Genomic DNA, 20,383 nt, shown 5'->3' on the forward strand with positions numbered 1-20,383 from the left:
ATCTGGCTGGAAAATACGCCAACTACATGGGCATGTGTATAAGGCAAAGCAAAAAATGTTTGCACAAATACTCGAACTCGTACTTGTATTCATACTGGAACCTCACAAACTTAATTGCTTCGAGTCAGGTGAAATAAAAAACTTTAACTGCCATAATAAAATCATTAAATGGAGAGGCGGCAGCATCTTTGTAAGCAATCTCAATGCTTCTCGCTCGTCAAAATGACAAATAGAAATCCGAGAACTTTGTACTGCTATAGTGCAGTGAATATACTATATGCTCTGCTATATGGCGCTGCTTTTCTGATTCCCTAACGATGTCGCGGCCTTGTTGATATGTCAAGAATTCCCTTGGTTCTTGTTTCGCATTTGATAGGCTTTCTAAGAGATTATTTATATACACTTCTTATAGGTTCTCTTACTTTTAAGGTCTTATACATATCTAAATCTATTATATATGTTTAGTCATTAGAATGTATATAAAGAGAGTGCATCCCGCGGGTGATGATAAGAAACAGAAGCCTTCGGACTTCGTCTTCTGTCTCCCGACTCCCAAGCTTGGTACATTTTTTTCCCAGCTGCGACGCTCTACTCGTGGTCTTAGACCGATAAGCCTTCTTCAATGAGAGGCCCTGTATCAAGTATATGTATACTTATGTATATGTAGGATCGCAGAAAAAGAGGCTCTTGCGATTTTATATTTGGCGAGGTCTCTTTAGTTTTAAGTTGAAACTTGTAAGGCTACCATGTGGACTGGCAAACTAGTAATATTTTGCCTACTCTGTGGCCTAACCGCTGCCCAGATCTGTTCGAAGATAAATCCGGAAACTGTCAATGGAAAACGCATAGTTAGTCTAGCAATGCTAATTTGTTTCTAATAGCTAATTCCCTATTAATTTTGATTAAGCAAAAAAAAATAAATTATTGCTGTCCCGGCTACAGAAGAGACACGAGTTTCAAGAAGGGACTGAGATGCTTAGCAACCTGCCTTGTGAACTGCGGAAGTGGAAGATGCACGAAACCGAATGAGTGCACCTGCAACAGGGGTTACACTAACTTAAATAATCTGAAGTCGAATCGGTGAGTAACAACGGAAACAGGATGCATAATACTAATGCATACTAAATACTTACACAATTCTTCTACTTAGATCGTTATAAAACAACAATTATATCATATTTGTGGCATTCATAAGTCAAATTATACGTTTCAATTTTCTTATCATAAATAATATGAGTACATAGTTCGGTGTGAATGAATCATATGAATCGCTTCCATCCTAAAGTTCATTTTTTATCTTGCTAAAAAATTTTTTTGTGGCCTTGATATCAAGTAAATTATACTTATCAAGCGTTTTTATGAAATTATTTTATAAAGAATTCTATGAAGAAAATCCCATCCCGATTTCGAACAAATTCAGTTTGGAAATCCATGTGTATCAGGCACGATCCTAGGGATACCTCCCCGTTGATGAATTCCCCAATTATTTCCGTCAGAATGTATCTCTAATGTATCCTCTCTGTCCACAGCTGTGTGCCGTTCTGCAAGGGCTGCAATCGTGGCATCTGCAAGTCGCCAAACCGCTGCTCCTGCCACAAGAACCATGTCCTGGACCCGAAGACCGGCAACTGCCTGCCCATCTGTCCCAGCCGCTGCCCTAATGGCGTTTGCGAGGATCCCAACCGATGCAGGTGCAATGAGGGCTACTCCCTCAACCCCACCACGCAGGTGTGCCTGCCCAGCTGTAAGGACGATTGCGCCCGGAAGAATGGATTCTGTGCGGCGCCCAATCGCTGTGAGTGCCAGCAGGGTTATGAGCCTAAGCCGAACTTCAATTCCTTTCAGTGCCAGCCGGTATGCAAGAACGGCTGCGGAAACGGTGTGTGTCGGGCGCCGGACTTGTGTGAGTGTAACAAGTTGTACCACCGGAATGCCGAGAAGCGGTGTGTGCCCACCTGCGACGATGGCTGCATGCACGGCAACTGCACGGCGCCCGGGATCTGTGAGTGTAACGAGGGATACGATATGCAAGACAGCGTCTGCTCTCCGCTCTGCGCCGGCAGTTGCGAGAACGGTTACTGTTTTTCTCCTGGTAAATGCTCCTGCAACGAAGGATTCAAGATGAATACTAAGGACAAATGTGAGCCAGTCTGCAGGGAGGAATGCGAGAATGGATACTGTTCCTCTCCTGGTAAATGCTCCTGCAACGAAGGATTCAAGATGAATACTAAGGACAAATGTGAGCCAGTCTGCAACGAGGAATGCGAGAATGGATACTGTTCCTCTCCTGGTAAATGCTCCTGCAACGAAGGATTCAAGATGAATACTAAGGACAAATGTGAGCCAATCTGCAGGGAGGAATGCGAGAATGGATACTGCTCCTCTCCTGGAAAGTGCTCCTGCAACGAAGGATTCAAGATGAATACTAAGGACAAATGTGAGCCAGTCTGCAACGAGGAATGCGAGAATGGATACTGTTCCTCTCCTGCTAAATGCTCCTGCAACGAAGGATTCAAAATGAATACTAAGGACAAATGTGAGCCAATCTGCAACGAGGAATGCGAGAATGGATACTGTTCCTCTCCTGGTAAATGCTCCTGCAACGAAGGATTCAAGATGAATACTAAGGACAAATGTGAGCCAGTCTGCAACGAGGAATGCGAGAATGGATACTGTTTCTCTCCTGGTAAATGCTCCTGCAACGAAGGATTCAAGATGAATACTAAGGACAAATGTGAGCCAGTCTGCAGGGAGGAATGCGAGAATGGATACTGCTCCTCTCCTGGAAAGTGCTCCTGCAACGAAGGATTCAAGATGAATACTAAGGACAAATGTGAGCCAGTCTGCAACGAGGATTGCGAGAATGGATACTGTTTCTCTCCTGGTAAATGCTCCTGCAACGAAGGATTCAAGATGAATACTAAGGACAAATGTGAGCCAGTCTGCAGAGAGGAATGCGAGAATGGATACTGTTCCTCTCCTGGAAAGTGCTCCTGCAACGAAGGATTCAAGATGAATACTAAGGACAAATGTGAGCCAGTCTGCAACGAGGAATGCGAGAATGGATACTGTTCCTCTCCTGGAAAGTGCTCCTGCAACGAAGGATTCAAAATGAATACTAAGGACAAATGTGAGCCAGTCTGCAGGGAGGAATGCGAGAATGGATACTGCTCCTCTCCTGGAAAGTGCTCCTGCAACGAAGGATTCAAGATGAATACTAAGGACAAATGTGAGCCAGTCTGCAACGAGGAATGCGAGAATGGATACTGTTCCTCTCCTGGTAAATGCTCCTGCAACGAAGGATTCAAGATGAATACTAAGGACAAATGTGAGCCAGTCTGCAGAGAGGAATGCGAGAATGGATACTGTTCCTCTCCTGGTAAATGCTCCTGCAACGAAGGATTCAAAATGAATACTAAGGACAAATGTGAGCCAGTCTGCAGGGAGGAATGCGAGAATGGATACTGCTCCTCTCCTGGAAAGTGCTCCTGCAACGAAGGATTCCAGATGAATACTAAGGACAAATGTGAGCCAGTCTGCAACGAGGAATGCGAGAATGGATACTGTTCCTCTCCTGGTAAATGCTCCTGCAACGAAGGATTCAAGATGAATACTAAGGACAAATGTGAGCCAGTCTGCAACGAGGAATGCGAGAATGGATACTGTTTCTCTCCTGGTAAATGCTCCTGCAACGAAGGATTCAAGATGAATACTAAGGACAAATGTGAGCCAGTCTGCAGAGAGGAATGCGAGAATGGATACTGTTCCTCTCCTGGAAAGTGCACCTGCAACGAAGGATACGAGATGAGTGCTGAGAACAAGTGTGCCCCTCTCTGCGATCCGGGCTGTCGGAACGGATTCTGTGCCGCTCCAGGAGTATGCTCCTGCCCTGAAGGTTACCATCTGGAAGCTGCTAATAATTGCTCCCCCACCTGTAAGGATGAGTGCATTAATGGCTTTTGCTCCTCTCCAGGAGTGTGTTTATGCAAGGAAGGTTTCTTAAGGGAGTCGGATACGACTTGCGTTCCAGTTTGTGCAGAGGGTTTTTATTACGACTCTTCCTCTGTCAGCTGTCTGCCTCTGGAGGTGGCAGCCACAGATCCCACTTTTCCTCCCTCTCTCATGACTACAAAATCCCCCCAGAATGACTGTGAACAATTTTGTCGGAATGGCACCTGCCTCGATGAGGAGTGCACATGTGGCAACGGCTACAAGTTGCACGGGGATCAAGATGATCTCCTCCTTTGCCTACCCATCTGCGAAACGGAGTGCATCAACGGTTACTGCGAGTCCCCAGGAACGTGCGCTTGCTACGACGGCGGACTGCCAGCGGCTGGGTATCTGTGTCAGTCGCCCCAAGACGGGTCTCAGTATTTGGGCTCATCCAGACAAAGAAACCACCTCAAGTGGCTGTTCATCTCCATTGTGGCAGTGGCAGCCAGCCTGTCCCTGGTCATAGCTCTGCTGATGTGCTACATCTTTAAGAAGCATTCGTATCGAGTGGATGACAGAGGTAAGTTATCAAACTATTTAAACTATGTATGTTCAATGTTCAATTGAATTACATTATATTCTTGCAGAGAAGCAGTTTGGTGTCTACTTCTCAGCCAAGAAGGCGGACGTTATTCGTGCCTGATCTTCAAAGGCAACAAGCCCATGATAATCTCAATATTTATTTAAAAGACAAATAAACCCACAACAATCTCAATATTTAATTAATAATTAAACATTTTCACTTGGGATTTCCATCAAGACGCCTACTTTGTATTCAATAGACAACTGAAACTGGATTTTCCTGTGGAATAGCGAGACACTGGCCCCTCTTTTGGTTTATAGCTATTTTTATTGCCGATTTAATCACATCTCTGGCTAAGCTTAAAACTAGAATAAATGATTTCTATTTGGTACTAATCTTTTTACCCTCTGAAGCCGCCTGCTTGGGCCCGTATAGTTGCTGGGGCGTCGGTATATCTTCAACAAAAAAGTTGGCAGGGATTAGATGGAACACCGTGCCCATCACGTCGTACAGGATGTTCTCCACAGTCTCAACGATCAGTGGCTTGAGGGCCTCGTAAAAGTCGCGCCAGTTCTCGTTGAAGAACTCATTGGTGCTGCGCTCCACCTCCTTGCTACGGCCATTAAACAGGTTGTCCAAATAGGTTCGCACCTTGGAGATGTTCAGCTGGGCCCGCACCGCGGTCACATTGTCGAAGGTGAAGCCGCCTTTCTCATACAGACGGGTTTTGGTCAACAGCAAGATGTCAAGATCGTCTGTGTGGGAGGAATTACGTATGCGTTAGAATAATTCGGCTTGTTTAACATTGACATGAGCTTGAGTCACTGAATTTACATATAACGGATTACACAATTTTCAACAAATTTATATATTTATGCGCTTGGGAATTCATTTTAATTTACCGATCTCAATGAATATTTTGCCAGAGCCGCTCAGAGGTATGAGGAGTATTCGTCCGGCCATGTCGTACTTGCCATCCAGCCTCATCTTGGGAAGATATATTTTGGTTTGCCAGCCAAAGTCCTTTTTGCTAACACTGAGGAGGAGTTAAGAATTAAAAGAAAGAATATTTTCATTAAATTTTAATTCATAAAAATAATAGATAATAGATCGATCTTTCAACTTACCGACTCTCCTTGACCGTTGTCTTGGCAAATCCCTTGACCACCACCTCGGTAAGGTTGGCCCTGATGGTGGCCACCTCGTTGTTGTCCTGCTTGAACACTATATCCCGCACCTTCATGGGATCGAAGGGACCAAAGCGCTCCAAGACCTCTGGGATGCCCACATTCAGTTGATCCAGTAGCTTCTGTATGCTGTTCGTCGAGCACTTGGTGAAGCCCGGCTCGTAGATGCGACACGAGGGCAGCCAGGCAGCTGGAAGTTTGGGGTTAAGGCAGGATAATTTCAATATCCAGCTATATCACATGGAACTTACGCTTCTCTGTGTAATAGGCTACGGCTTCGACCTCCAAGTGGATCTCGTTCAGGCTCAAGATAATGGCAATTAGCCAACCGCAGAGGCAGCCAAGACGCGTGCTGCTCATGATGTAAGTAACTAACTGAGTAAGTAACTAACTAGGCAAGTAACTAACTAAGTAGCTGAAAAGTCGCCGCATCAAACGGTGTCACGCTAAGCCGCCGACTAGCCAGCGGCTGGCTGTGCGCCGGCGTTTTATTCTCGAGAAGCGAGACTCTGAGCTTCGAGATTCGAGTTCGGAGAGCTCTCAACATGGTAACGACTTACAGCTAGCTTAATGATGCCGGGGCCAAGTGCAATTTGGTTAGTATAATATTAATTAAGTTTTAAACTTAACTTAGTTCCTGGCTGCCCCTAGATCTTGAATCTTAAATCTTGGAACTTGGCAAGAATAAGTAATAAATAATTGGGGTTGTTTCATACCTTTCTTTATATCCATTATTATTTCATAAAACCCTTAATTAATCCTATAACTTTGCTTTATAAAATACCTTTATCACCGAATAATTTAAAACAAATAATAACAACCAGCTACAACTAATTTCTTTTACAATTTTAACTCCAAAAATGGCATTTATAGTCATCAGAGTTTTGTATTAAATGAAAACTAAGAAAGTGTTGGGTTTATCTTTCGGTGTATTTGCCTTAGTGAAAGTCTTTGATCAAGTAGGTGGCTGGCACATAGTTAAAGGTCTTCTTGAATCGATCTAGGAGCACTCCACTAACCGTTTGCTCCACTGCAGGACGCATAACTTCGTAGAAATCGCGCCAGTTTTCGTTGAACAGCTGGTGGGAGGTGTCCTCCAGATCCTTGTTGCCTCCAAAGAGATTCTTCAGCTCGATGTGGAACTGCTTGATCTCTCGGAAATTGACCTTTACGCTCTGGACATCTGCGAAGGTGCCCTCGGGCGTGACCCGCGGCTTCACATGCATTTCCAGGTAAATCAGAGCGTTTTCTGGAAAATTTTTTATGTTTAAAATTATTTTCCCAGGCTTGAGGGGGTTTTACGTACCAGATTCAAAGTAACCGGTGCCTTGCCCATTTAGATTCAGGGCCACCACATGACCCTTGACCTTGTACTCAAAGGTGAAGCGCATCTTCGGAACAAGTATCAAGGCCTTGGCCACATATCGTTGGGGATCGTAGCTAAAAATATCAGTAAATAGAATATATATTTAAAAATAACAGAAATTAATTTAGAATATATATAATTATTTTTGGGAAATATTAATTATATAATTTTTTTCATTTCTTGTTTTACCTGGCTTCCTTGACCACAGCCTGGCCTGCTCCTGTGACATAGACCTCCTTTAGATCTGCATTTATAGCTATAGTCCTGCTGGCATCCTGGGCGAATTTCACCCGCTTGATGTAGAGGGGATCGAAGGAGGGTACAGCATTATAGCCGGGAATGCCATCTTTCCACTGACGGAAGAATGCCTGGAAATTGGCATTCAGGCAGCGATTGAAGTTGGCATCCTCCAAGACGCAAGGGGTAAGGAAGTCGGCTAAAATTAAAGCAAATAAAATACCAGGAATTATAGATAAAAGTCGCTCAAAATATCCATAAAGTTTAAAAGATTTCTTTTACAATAAATTCTCATTAGCTTTATTATTTCAATTAATTTAGCCTCACGTTTTTCAGCCAGATATTTGGCAGCTTCGGTGGCCGTTGCCAGTGCCACCAAAAAACTCAGGAACTTGGCCACTTTGATCAGCATCTCTCTCTAGGGTTTTTCCTTCCGAAAAACAGAACTGTCTGCTACGAGTACCTTGAACAAAATGACGATTTTGCACAGACCGAGGGAATTTTATTTAAAATTGAAACGCTCGAATTTGGGCAACTTTTTAAATCATTTCTTTGTTTCGACGTTTTATATATTTATTAAGTTTATTTATTCCTGCTCTGTTTTGGATACAATTAGTAAGTAAACAAGTTTGTCAGCCTTAGACTTGTTGTGGCTCATACAGGGTGTCTAAGATCTTAACCCGAAAAAGCGTCAAGCTTGGGTTTATTAATTAACCTTTGGCAACACCACTGATTCATTTATTTTACTGCCTATATGTATATATATAAATATATTTTTTAATATATGTAGAGTGTAGAAAAATTATATCTGTTCTAGCCAGCGATTATCTCACTTTCGCTGAGGCCAAACTGGTTTTGCAAGACCATTTAAAAATGTCAGCTCATTGTGACGACTGCAAACCGAACTGTTGATGGATTTATGTGGCTTTATAGATCGCCTTTTCAGACATACGTGAATTACGGATATATCTTGGAAACAGCTTCTGCAAATTAGTTGCATATTAAGGTGAAGTCAGAAGGGTAGCTTTGTTGATTTTTGCCTGCAGCCAGCCATGACCAAGGTCTGCCGTTTTTAGGGTTAATGAACTCCCGTCTAGATTTGTACAACACAAAATCTCAATCTAAGATGTGTATCTTGGTAGCTTCCAGAATTTTCATGAGCTTTAATATTTGATTTAATCTTATATAAATTATTTACGGGTTATGATTTTTATGAATGTATACATACAAATTTAAGTAACATTTTTAATTAATAATTATTTTTTTAAGTGCTTCTTCCTAAATTAGCTAAAACGTCACAGGTGCAAAAATTACCCTTTTTGAATTTAAATTGTTTTAAATTAGACTATTTGGTTAATGGGTTAATGGAAGCACTTTTAATTGTGGTTTGTGAGTTGTTCTTTGGGCAGAGGTAAACACGCTTTAATTATAAACTTACTTTTCAGGTTAGCCAAAGAAGAAAACAAAAAACAGGCAAAGTTCTTAATTAATTATTTTCTTACGTCACTAAAAAAGTTTCAAAAATTTGCAACTAAGTAAAGTCATAAATCGCTTATGAAAACTAGTAACAAGTCTTTGCTGTTTTTTTTTTTTGGCATTTCTTTGACGTAATGGCAGCAACCTGTTTTTGTGGCCAAAGCATATTGACTAGGTCAGTAGACCAGACAGGCCAAGTCTTAGTGTTTCTTCTCCACAAGTGTGAATTTTGACAGCTCTAGAGAAATGGCCGCAAATTGAAGTCAAATTGCTTGTTGCGGTTGCAGATTGTTATTGTTAGTGAGTGAGTGACTAAGCCAGGTAAGGTGTCCGCCTGCAGGTGAGTGCAATCGATTAACAGTTGAATGGGGAGAATGGGGGGGGGGCTCGTTTTACATAATTGAAATGCCAAACAAGTGAACAGACTTCCGCACCTTTCAGTTTTCAAAAGTTCTGGTTCTGTGGCTGCTAGAGATGGGAAAGATATGGGTTTTTATAGTGTGTACCTGGAGGTATAGTATAAGTATACTATATCTTGTTTTTAATATAAAAACAAGTTATCAAATTCGGGGACAACATTATTATAGATGTTATTTAATAGCCAAGTTCTGCTCATCACTGCGGATCACTGAGGTCTCATTGCGTATGCGTGAGCGGGTGCGATCTGGAAGCATAAATTGCTGGCCAAGAATTCGCCGCGACGACGTTAATAACCTGATTGGAAATTACTTCTCGGGCAGCCCGGGCTGTGTGTGTACCTGTCCAGGTGAGCTGTGAGTTGGTGTACATATGTACTCACGCCCAACTGCTTTCGATTTCTATGCTGCATTCCAAGCCAGGTCGGATCGGAACGGTTCGGTTCTCGTATCGGGAGTTCGTTTTCAGTTTCGTTTTCTCGATCGCAGCTGATCGCCGATCCAGAGACTTCGGCTCGGCCTTAGCTCGAAGCTTTGCACATATTTTTGTATAGTTTTTTCCCCCTGGCGTTGGCGCGCTTTTGCGAAATGTTGGTGGCGGTATAAAAGGCGTTGCACGCCCTGATTTTCTTTCGAGTTTGTCGTTTCGATTCGCAGAGTCTCGAGTGCAAGTGCAGAGCGTCTAGAGTGCAGTGCCTTGAATATACAAATATATTTCGGAGATTGGTGAAAATTCGACTCGACATTGATTGAATTCCCAAGCGAATTTCGGCAGTACGATGAAATTGGTAAGGTCGCGAGGGAAAGTGTGGATTTGCGCAGTGATTTACCGAGAATGCGGTCTAGTTAACCGGTTGTCCTTGAGTGAGTGTCTGGCAAGTGATAATTGCGGCCAGTAATTGGAGATATTTTGAAATACTTGCTCAAAAGTGGACTCATTAAAGCCAGAGTCGAGTTCGAGCCGAGTAATTGCCGCCTTTACGGTTGGGTGTGCCTGAAAAAGTGACTAAGATCTGCAAATGTATATCTCGTATTGATATCTCTTTGTTTACTATTTGGCTAAAATGCGCTGTGTCTTTCTACGTGTACTTACAGCCCTTAAGCGCAACCCTTGTCCTCCTCCTGGTGGCGGCCCACAGTGCGTATGCGCAACACCAGGACTACACCACACCCGTGCCCATACTGAAGCAGATCGACAAGCACAACGACGACGGATCTTACACCTACGGTTATGAGGCAGCGGACAAGAGCTTCAAGATCGAGACCAAGTACGCCAACGGCGAGGTCTACGGCAAGTACGGCTACGTGGACGACCAGGGCAAGGTGCGGGAGATTGAGTACGGGGCGAGCAAGCGGGGCTTCGAGCCCGCCGGCAGTCACATCAATGTTCCGCCCCCGACCTTGACCAACAGCAATCCGTATCCGCTGGGCCCTAACGAGCTGGACGATGGTCAGTACCGCGAGGATCCGGCCGTCTACTACAAGGATCAGAAGTTCAACAGGCCCCTAGCGCCGGCCAGTAAATTCAGCCTCAATGATTTTGGACGTGGCCACCAGCAGCAGCCTCAGGCTTATGCCCCTCAGCAGCCCCAGCAACCCTACTATAGCCCTGCCCCCCCTCAGCAGCAGTACTACAATCCCCCGGCCCCGCAGCCCCGCTTCTATCAGCCGCAGAACAACTACTACAACCCCCAGCCGCACCAGCAACCCTATGCAGGATTGCCGCAGCAGCATCATCCGTCTCTGAGGAACCTCAACCTGTACACGGGATCCTACAGCATCGACTATACGGGCAGGAAGTAGGTCTCCGGGGAGGATCTGCTGTTGCAGGGAACGGGAGGAGAGACAGCGACTGAAGTGTCCGCGAGAAGAGGGGACAATGTCAACTTTGTTACTGCCAAATAAATCAGTCAACTTCGCACACCCCACACACGTAATCTAAATAATAATTATATACTGTATATGTACCATATGTATGTTCTTGTCTGTGTGGAATAAATCGAGTTTTGAGACCTGAAAAGATAACAGAGAAGGGGAAAAAGGGGTTTTAAAATAAAGAGAGTCTTAATTAATTGAGAAATGCAAACAAAGTAAAGTTTTTATCTAAATCTATATTAATCAATTTAGAGATACTGCAAGAAATATTTTCTAAAATATATTTATGGAATAAAGAACCCTCGGAATTAATGTCTTAATATAAAGAGCTCAAGATTCCATTGCTTCCACTGCCTAGAAGTATTTCAAGTATCTGCTTTGGCATTCAATTTGGCCAACTACCAGGTTCCGCTTCAATTAAGCCGCCCCGCCAGCCGATATCGAAGCCAGGCCAGACCTGGCCACCAGAGCCCAGCAAGTGGCCAATAATCGTTTGGCCATTACGTCAACACAGAATGATCGGGCTTGGGCCAGAAAAAAAGCAAAATCGAAGCACAAGACTCCGGCCGATTCAGATAGAAAAGCCAAGTGGTTTTAGCCGTTGAGTGGAATTTGGTGCACTTATGCAATGTGCTGTGCTGTGCCGGGCTCTGGCCCCAAACCACTTTCAAAATGCACTGCTACCAATGGCCAGACCAGTTGGCCCAAACGCCGTGTGCTGTGAGCCAAGTGCTGTGTTGGGCAGTGGTTTGGGGTTAATTCGGAATAGCCCCTCTACAGGTAGGGCCCAAATCAGCCAGATACGACGAGATCGTCGTTAGCATAATTGGCTTTTAATTAACTTATTCAATTGATAAATGGTGGAAGTCATGAAATTGATTTAATTCTTTTCCTTGCATAATCGATATCAATGCGCATTGAGTTTTGGGATTCAAAAGCTACATTAAATTGTATTTTAATTTGTTATACAATTTTGTATGAAGATAGAAAACTTGGATAAATTATTATTATTATCTCGTGAGACTCTGATTTCGGCCTTTAGAGAGTTCTCTATTCTCTATTCCTTACAAAGAATTTAAGGCATTCATTGATGTTTATTACCACTTCTGTGTGTTAGAAAGTAAATTCTAAAATTTTATTTAATACAAAATCGTTTTAAATATTTGTTTTTGTAAATAGAACTGTGGATTGATTTTTAAAAATACTCTCTTGTTATTAGCTAAATAATATATTAATATATTTCTGAACATTTAATATTTATAAAATATATTTCAAAACTTCTTGAATTCTTAAAAAAATATGTATTTCATCTAGATTTACCCCAGATATATTTTTAAGTAATATTATTCAATAATTTTAAAATTCCTTTACCACTGTCCTGCTATTGGCCAAGTCAAAACTTTAAACGTTGGTAACGGAGAATCAAGTCCAGACTGCACCCATTATGGTAGACCAATGCAAACACTCACACAATGGAAGCTGGGCATTATTTGTGTATATTTTGAGCGTTTATATAATTTTTGCGAAGCAAAACTGGTCTGCCTCCGCTGGGGCGTTGGCATGACTCGAGAATTTCCTGTAAATTTGTCTCTTTGTTGTGGCCTCTGACTGGTGGCTTGGGGCTGGTGACTTGGTGCCTTGTGACTCGGGAACAGCTGCTACAATTCCACAGAGTTTCTGCAGCAGCCGAAGAGATACCAGAGCGAAGGCTATTGTTATGGCTGCCATGCTGCGAAAATACGTTGGTAGATCCTGCTCCCTAATGCGTCCATTCCTTTTGCTTTTATCGCTCGTTGAGCAAAGTATTTTTCAGGCAAGTACTAAATGTTTTGTTTTGTGTAAAAGGAGAGTACTTAAGGGTCATCAAGAGAAAAATATACAAGTTTTAATAAAGAATTAGAAATAGTAAAAGCGTTAAATGTGAAATAAAATTTTTTTTAAATTATTTTAACATTATTATGAAGCCTCTTGAATTTCCAATTAAAGACAAAGACCCCAACAAAGCCTTTTTGACGTTGATTAATTTTAAAAATTTCCCTTTAGAGTATAAAAATTTCGTGGTAGAATTCCAGAGATTATTCCGCAAACTCCAACGACCTTGATCATGTGCGTTCAAGTGCGTCTGCGAGTGCGTACAAGTTCAGGTGCACGCCCATTCATTACAGCCCCCGGCCGAGCCCGGGCCAGAAACTAGTATTTAACGTGGCCAACAGATATTCAGAGAAGTGGGAGAAATAACAATCTTACGCACTTGAAGTCTGACAGCTGCCCTGCGTCAGGGGCGGCACTCGGAGGAGGCAAATATGGAGGGGATTTAAATAGCAACTGACTCGGTTTCCTGGTCTGGTATGCGGCCAGGTAACCGGGTAACCAGGTAACCAGTTTCCGAGCTGAACTATCACCGATTGCATTGCTCTGCCCCGCGTTGACTCTGTTGTGTGTTTGTTTTGAGTGTGTGTTTTTGCAGCAATAACGGTGCGGGACTTTGTGGTGTGTCATTAATTCCAATGGAGTGACTGGCGACAAGGCCACTTCAGAGGGTGTGGAGTGCAGCACACACACACTCTTCGGTCTTGTCTTGGCGGAATCTGATTCGGTTTCTGGCCCTGTCCTGAAATTACATTCTTTGACATCACCCATACGCACTGTTGCATAGTGGCAGCCAAACATGTCAAAGAAAAAATCGAGATACAGTTCCGCAGGAGATGGGATATCAGGCTTATGGTTAAAATACATAAGTTCTGCAGGGTATTAAAATTTCAGTCAGAAGCTTGTAAAACAGTGAAGGAGTCATTTCCGACCCTATAAATCATATATATTCTTGATCAGCATCAACAGCGGAGTCGAACTGACTGTGTCTGCCAGAAAAAATTTTTTTAATATTTTTTCCGAAATTTGATAAGGGGTTAGTTACATCGTTAAAAGTCCTAAAAATCGACAAAAATTTCGATATTCTGCAATTTAACATTTTGTATGCAGATTTGTTAAGCCAGAAAATACTAGCAAGGAAAAGCTTTCCGAGTTGAATTTGATGCTGTTTTGACTTAGTTATGGCTTTTTTAAACTTAATGTTTGCAAAAAAATTGGAGTAAAACATATATATTTGTTTTAATTTTAGTAATAAGGAAACATAGCATTTGCTTATGTCAATATTTAAATTCGTGTGTTCTTGTTTAAATTTCTGTAATTTTGTTATGATAAAAAACACACCACATAGCAACGAAAAAAACGCGACATTTACCCTGAAGGTCAGGGTCTGAAGGGACCTCTTCTCAAACTGGAGGACTGGCATTCGCAACACTTCATTTCACTCTGTCCGACTTTCATTCATTCATTAGCCATTCGGCCAGTCGGCTTTGCTTCATTTTTCAACATTTTATGGGCCTCACAGTCTTGATTAATTGTTCAATTGGCCATCCACGTTGCCATGACTCTCGTAAAAGTCTTTTTCCGCCCTGATTTCGGAAAAGTAATTTGTTAAATGTGGTAAATTTATTAAATTGTTTGCCTGGTACTTGAAGATAAGGGAGAAGGGGACTTCATATTTATTGTTTTGTGGAGAAGAGGTCAGGGGAGGACTTAAAATTGCTGAGGGAACAACCACAAACATTTAAAGTACACATTGAGTAGAAGAAAATATTTAAATTTGGTTTAAATAAACAAATATAAATATGTAATAACTTTAGTTGAATAAAATAACATGTAAATAATTTTAATTTAATTTTGTTTCTTAACATTATTACCCCTAAAAAACCCCTGAACAGTAGTTGCCATTCTTGATTTTCCTGAAGAAAAGCTCGCTGAAAAGCACAGAGAGAGAATTGTCAATGGCCCAAGCTCTGCTGGAGCCTCTGTCTCCATATTTCTCTCCCCGTTTCTCTGCTCTGTTTCTCCAGAGAGCCCGCTCTCCGTCCTTTCGTTGGTGAAGTCTTGTGGCTGGCCATTGTGGTGTTTCTGGTGTCCGTTATGGGAGCAGTTCGAAAAAGGTTTTCCTCGCTCGATCTCGGGGTATATAAAGCGAAATACAACAACCTGGGCGGCTCAGTTGCCGTCCGGTCCCCAAGTCATTACTCCACGCGATCCGATCTCTTCGAGACACGGTCCGAGCTGCCCCATAGACACCACCGACATAGACCAGACCCCGCTCCAGTCGCCGTCGCAGTTCATTAGGGGAATTGAAAGTGCTTTGTTCGGATTCGCATTCAGCCGCCTGGGTGTTGCCAGCGAAGGCCTTTCTGGCTTTAATCGATTCGACTCGAAATATCTGACTGCCAATAGAGCCGATCCAACATGAAAGTGGTATGTGAGTGAGCGGGTGGGCCAGAGCCTATAACGGGGCAATAAATAGCAAAGGTCACCCACCGCCTGGCTGCGTGGCATTAGATTGAAATATAGAGATATCCAGATCCAGATCGAGATCGAGATATCGGATCGGAGGGGCTGACTTACGTCACCATCAATTGCGGCGACTGTTGTGCAAATATCGCATAATTTGCTATGCAAATTCGAGCGAACCGTTAATTTAGCTCCCAGCCCGCGATCGCAATTGTTCAGCGAGCGACACATTTTCCCTTATCCATTTTCCAGCACCCAATTTGGTAACTGGATTTTGACATAATTTATGGAACGAACGCAGAGGCAGAGCAAGCAGCTTCTTGGGAAAATCGTAGAGGAAAAACAGAAATAGTTGCAGGAACCTCAATCAGCCAAAGTTTCCACTAACAAGCTGGCTTCAAATACTTAGTTTTCCCCCCTTTTTCCCCCCATCCAAGCATCTATCCAAGCGCGAAAATATCAAAGGCTGTTGCTGGCTCAGTTCAGTTCACACGCGGCGGTAGCCAGCCAGGTTTTTGGTCAGTATTTCTGGTCCAAACTCCAATCTGTGCCGCCGGTGCACTGGGTCCCCATGTGGACGTCTGTACACTCAGAAAATATATTAACAAAATATGTTACTTTGTCATTTATTCTTAAAAATATTTTTGGTCTAAAGATTCCTTGTAATCCATAAATTTTTCTTGGTTGAAGATTACTAAAGAAACTTGTAATATACCATATATTGATTGATTTGAATTTTAATTAAATTTAAATTATAGCCCCCGTAAATTTTGCAAGTGTAAAAGTATCTGTATCTGCACTGGTATCTCTTTAGCTGTCCATCGCATCCAAGGCTGCGGCACTTGGAGCCTAGATAGTGAAAGGTTTTGGCATGCGGAATGGTGGAAAAAAGCCATAGTCCGAAAGGCCAAAAGAGGAGTAGGAGCCAGGTAAAGATCCTACTTATTTGGCTGATATTCTAACCTTTGCCTAAGAAATTTGTTGCTCAAAGGGGTGGATATATGACACATACTTTTGAGAATTTTAAGAGACATTTCGGCAACTTAAGAGGTTGGTTAATTATTTGAAATAACTCATATAAGCAGAAAGTTAAATCAAAAGAGCAATGCCCTAGCTGGTATTAGTATTTCTTAATTATATATTAAAAATACGAAAAATATATATAGTAGATTTGTGTGGTATATCTATTATTTATTCCAGCCTTCAATTCATTAATTCACATATTTTTTAGACGCTTTGCATGAGCAATTTTGCATGCATTGTTGTCAGTTTCTTTTATCTTACTCACTGATTCAGTAATTTTCTGGCAAATTTCTTTGGCATTTGCATGCCGCCGAATGCATCTTCCCAGACTCCCAGTTGCACCTATCCATATATATATGTATGTATATATACTTGCAACACATTTTTCGGCAAGTGTGGGAACTTTTTCCCAGCCTCACATAACGTCTATGGCTCCCATCTCTTGAATTCGCTGCTGGATTACCCAATCGCGGCCCATGTGGGAGGCTGGCCAGACGATAATTGGCATTCCCTGCATCCCGTCTCCATCTGCATCTCCGCATTTCTCTGCCACCTTTGGGCCTTCAATTAAACCCTGCCCAAGCCATATCGCGTGTCAGTTGGTATTGGGTGTCGGGGGAGCCTCCTCGGGGGATTTATGCAACTTCAATGTGAATGCACTGAAGAGTACTTAAAATAAAAGTACAAACAATATAAGAGGAGGTAATGATATCTTTACTGATATATTTTTTTTAACTAAATGTTTTAATAAATATTTAAAGAGCTTGTGCTTTATTGAAAAGTTATTCCTTCAACTTAAAATATTTATTTTCTTTTTATGAAATATATAGTAAATACTTTTTTATGTATACCTTTTCCCTAAGTGCATTTGTGCAACTGTATTGGTTCCTGCTTGGCATTGAGGGTGTCATTGGCCGGCGGAAAAGTGAAAGGCAGAAAGCCAGCCTGAGTTAAGACTTTTGTAGACATCGTCGCCGTCTGGCATTCTTGGTGCGGATACACTGTCAAGGTGTTCCGCCGTCCAACTGAGATGGAAATCCAACCTTTTCAGTCTGACAGGGTAGAATTAGCGAACCGGTTGTCCTAACTCTATCAACTACTGTTTCCACTTTTGTTGTTACTTACTTCCAGTTCTTCTTTCAGATTCAGCGCTTGCTCTTTGTCGGTTGCCTGTTGGTGTGTGGAGTGGGTCTGGCGAAGTCCCAGGACTACCAGGATTATCAGGAGAACACACCCAGGACAGCACCGCTGCGCCTGCGCACAAATCCCGCTCCTGCCCAGGTAGAAAGGGCCACTCCAGTGCCTATTCTCAAGCAGATTAACAAGTAAGTGCACAACATTTTCGGTAATTAATAATTAATAATAATAATATCATCCTCCTTCCAGACACAATGAAGATGGCTCCTATACTTACGGCTACGAGGGTGCCGATGGCTCCTTCAAAATCGAGACTAAACTGGCCACCGGCGAAGTCAAGGGCAAGTACGGCTATGTGGACGAGACCGGCAAGGTGCGAGTGGTGGAGTACGGAGCCAACAAGTATGGCTTCCAGCCATCTGGCGAGGGCATAACGGTAGCACCACCCACCTTGGTGGACGAGACAGCCAAGGAGGAACCCGACTATGCAGATGAGCCTGCTCCCCAGCGTCCCCAAAAGCCCTATGTGAGTTAAATAAAAAAAAAAATATATATAGGTATGTAATCAATTATTTATTTTTCTTGACTTTAGCGGATTAATCGTCCCCAGTCACGCCCTCAGTCTGCTCCTGTGCCCCGCCCCCAGCCGCCGCCACCGCAGCCTCAGCCCCAGTATGTGCAATACGAGGAGGAGGAGGAGCCGCCACGTCGGATCCAGTATGCTCCACAGCCCCAGCACCAGCCACAGCCTTTGCCACAGCAGCACCAGCAGCAGGCATCGTTGGGTCCGGCGCCACCTCGCCTCCAGATACCCGGCGCCCAGCGCACCACCGATGTACTCTACTCGCCGCTCCAGCGTCCCGCCCGTCCGGAGCCGGATTACTCCCAGTCCCAGAGCTTTGGCGATGGCCCCTCGAACGTACGGATCTCCCGTCCAGTGTACGCCCTGCCGCCCGCCTCTCCCGCTCCAAGCAGCGCCCGTGCCCAGGGTTTCCTGGCCCCCGCTTCTGGTGGACGTCCGCTGCTGGAGCCCGTGGGTTTTGGTCACTCCCAGGCTCCCGTGCCCGCCCGTCCTGTCCAGCAGCAGCAGCCGCAGCCCAGTTACCAGCCACAGCCGCAGGCACGCAGCGGCGGAGGAGGAGCTGGTCTGCTGGACCAGCTGGCCAGGGACTACGCCCTGCCCCAGGGGAATGCCCAGCCACTGCACGACATCACCTTTGGCTATTACTGAGTTGCTGCTCGGAGATAGCTTCCCAAATACTCCAGAGATTCCTTGCTTCTAGGTCCTAATCGCACGGATGTGCGAGATTTTTTCCCCTGAGATTTTTCTAAGCGATAATAAAAATTTCCCTATTAAGAATTAATGTTTTTTTGGTTTATAAATTTGGTTCTTGATTTAAAGGGGAATGTATTTATTATTTCAAAATATTAAAGGAAATTGGTTTAATAATTCAGAATATTTAGAGCATTTTTTGTTAATATTTTAGAATAATTAAGGAAGGAAAGCTCCTTATAAATTGTGTTTAACTGAAAAAAGGGATAGCACTCATTTGTGTTTTTCATTTAAAACACTTTTTTTTTATTAGTTTGTAAATTTTCATAAAACTTAATGTATACCTTAAGGCAGCTGTTGGGCTTAAGGCCTAAAAATATAAGTTAAGAGCTGTAATATAAAGACAAGATACAGAATTAATTACTAACAAGAAAGGAAGCTAACTTCGGCACGCCGAAGTTTGTATACCCTTGCAGATTGGTTTTGAGGTTTATATTATAGATTTAAATGCTGAAAACACTCACAAAACATGTTACCTATACTTATTATGTTTACAGTTTGACAGTTACAGTTTTACATTCCCAGTTTTACATTTTCTCTACATCTACCGATCGGTTTATATGGCAGCTATATGATATAGTTGTCCGATTTTTATGAAATTTATTCCATAATTCTAGAATAATAAAAAAAGCTTATATCTCAGAGTAGATAAACATACGTTGAGAAACAACGAAACTATAATTTTTTTCCTATTTATTTCTCGACCGTTCCTATGGCAGCTATATCATATAGTCGTCCGATTTTGATAAAATTTATACCAAAATTCTGAAATAATATTAAATGGCCATATCTAAAAAATGGTGCGAAAATGTTGGAAAACTGCAAAGTTATAATTTTTTTTCTACAAATATATCGAACATTTGTAGGGCAGCTATATGATATAGTCGTCCGATCCGGCCCGTTCCGACATATATAGCAGTGAGAGCATATAGAAGACTATATGCAAAGTTTCATTCAGATAGCTTTAAAACTGAGGGACTAGTTTGCGTAGAAACAGACAGACAGACAGACAGACAGACAGACAGACAGACAGACAGACAGACGGACAGACAGACAGACGGACAGACGGACAGACGGACAGACGGACAGACGGACATGGCTAGATCGACTCGGCTGTTGATGCTGATCAAGAATATATATACTTTATAGGGTCGGAAAGGTCTCCTTCACTGCGTTGCAAACTTCTGACTGAAATTATAATACCCTGCAAGGGTATAAAAATATTGAAGATTTAAATAATGCTAAATATATATCTTATTTATTTAAATTACATTTAGTTAATGAGTAAAAAAAATAAATAAGTCGGCTTTAGTGCAAATGCTCCGACAATTTTTTACATTCGCTTCTCTTTGTTAACTACACGATTTTACATGTCTTACCTTTCTTCCCAAGCATACTTTTAGGAATTTTACAAAATTTCTACCAAATATAGAGCCCAGAAAAAACGCAGAACTATGTATTCAACGATTTATTTAATTTAAA

At 42.6% G+C, this 20,383-nt stretch overlaps 5 protein-coding genes across 6 annotated transcripts; 3 read left to right on the forward strand and 2 right to left on the reverse strand.

The window, feature by feature from the left end:
* Positions 1–740: 740 nt before the first annotated feature.
* eater lies at positions 741–4,907 on the forward strand. Its single transcript, XM_041777582.1, has 4 exons — positions 741–848; positions 908–1,080; positions 1,530–4,513; positions 4,581–4,907. Exons 1-4 carry the CDS (start codon positions 747–749, stop codon positions 4,634–4,636), a joined length of 3,315 nt encoding a protein of 1,104 aa, XP_041633516.1. The 5' UTR covers positions 741–746; the 3' UTR covers positions 4,637–4,907.
* Positions 4,824–6,148, reverse strand: LOC108085047 (protein takeout). The gene is made up of 4 exons (XM_017181506.1): positions 5,955–6,148; positions 5,644–5,893; positions 5,419–5,552; positions 4,824–5,271 (listed from the first exon to the last, which is right to left on the reverse strand). The coding sequence occupies exons 1-4, from the start codon at positions 6,061–6,063 to the stop codon at positions 4,898–4,900; spliced, it is 867 nt and encodes a 288-aa protein (XP_017036995.1). The 5' UTR covers positions 6,064–6,148; the 3' UTR covers positions 4,824–4,897.
* Positions 6,149–6,619: 471 nt separating this feature from the next.
* On the reverse strand, positions 6,620–7,760 carry LOC108084937 (circadian clock-controlled protein daywake). Its single transcript, XM_017181336.2, has 4 exons — positions 7,634–7,760; positions 7,259–7,505; positions 7,010–7,143; positions 6,620–6,952 (listed from the first exon to the last, which is right to left on the reverse strand). Exons 1-4 carry the CDS (start codon positions 7,716–7,718, stop codon positions 6,642–6,644), a joined length of 777 nt encoding a protein of 258 aa, XP_017036825.1. The 5' UTR covers positions 7,719–7,760; the 3' UTR covers positions 6,620–6,641.
* Positions 7,761–9,823: 2,063 nt separating this feature from the next.
* Cpr97Eb (Cuticular protein 97Eb) lies at positions 9,824–11,237 on the forward strand. Its single transcript, XM_017181324.3, has 2 exons — positions 9,824–9,986; positions 10,294–11,237. Exons 1-2 carry the CDS (start codon positions 9,978–9,980, stop codon positions 10,999–11,001), a joined length of 717 nt encoding a protein of 238 aa, XP_017036813.1. The 5' UTR covers positions 9,824–9,977; the 3' UTR covers positions 11,002–11,237.
* Positions 11,238–15,102: 3,865 nt separating this feature from the next.
* On the forward strand, positions 15,103–18,872 carry Cpr97Ea (cuticular protein 97Ea). 2 transcript variants are annotated; one of them, XM_070286862.1, is made up of 4 exons: positions 15,103–15,372; positions 17,563–17,756; positions 17,818–18,094; positions 18,161–18,872. In XM_070286862.1, the coding sequence occupies exons 1-4, from the start codon at positions 15,364–15,366 to the stop codon at positions 18,797–18,799; spliced, it is 1,119 nt and encodes a 372-aa protein (XP_070142963.1). In that variant the 5' UTR covers positions 15,103–15,363; the 3' UTR covers positions 18,800–18,872. The 2 variants fall into 2 exon arrangements, with proteins under 2 accessions (XP_070142963.1, XP_017036816.1); XM_017181327.2 differs by having other exon boundaries at positions 17,575–17,756; positions 18,161–18,871.
* Positions 18,873–20,383: the final 1,511 nt, after the last annotated feature.

The sequence above is a fragment of the Drosophila kikkawai genome, chromosome 3R (genome assembly GCF_030179895.1).
Source record: "Drosophila kikkawai strain 14028-0561.14 chromosome 3R, DkikHiC1v2, whole genome shotgun sequence".
Classification (NCBI taxonomy): Eukaryota; Metazoa; Arthropoda; class Insecta; order Diptera; family Drosophilidae; genus Drosophila; species Drosophila kikkawai.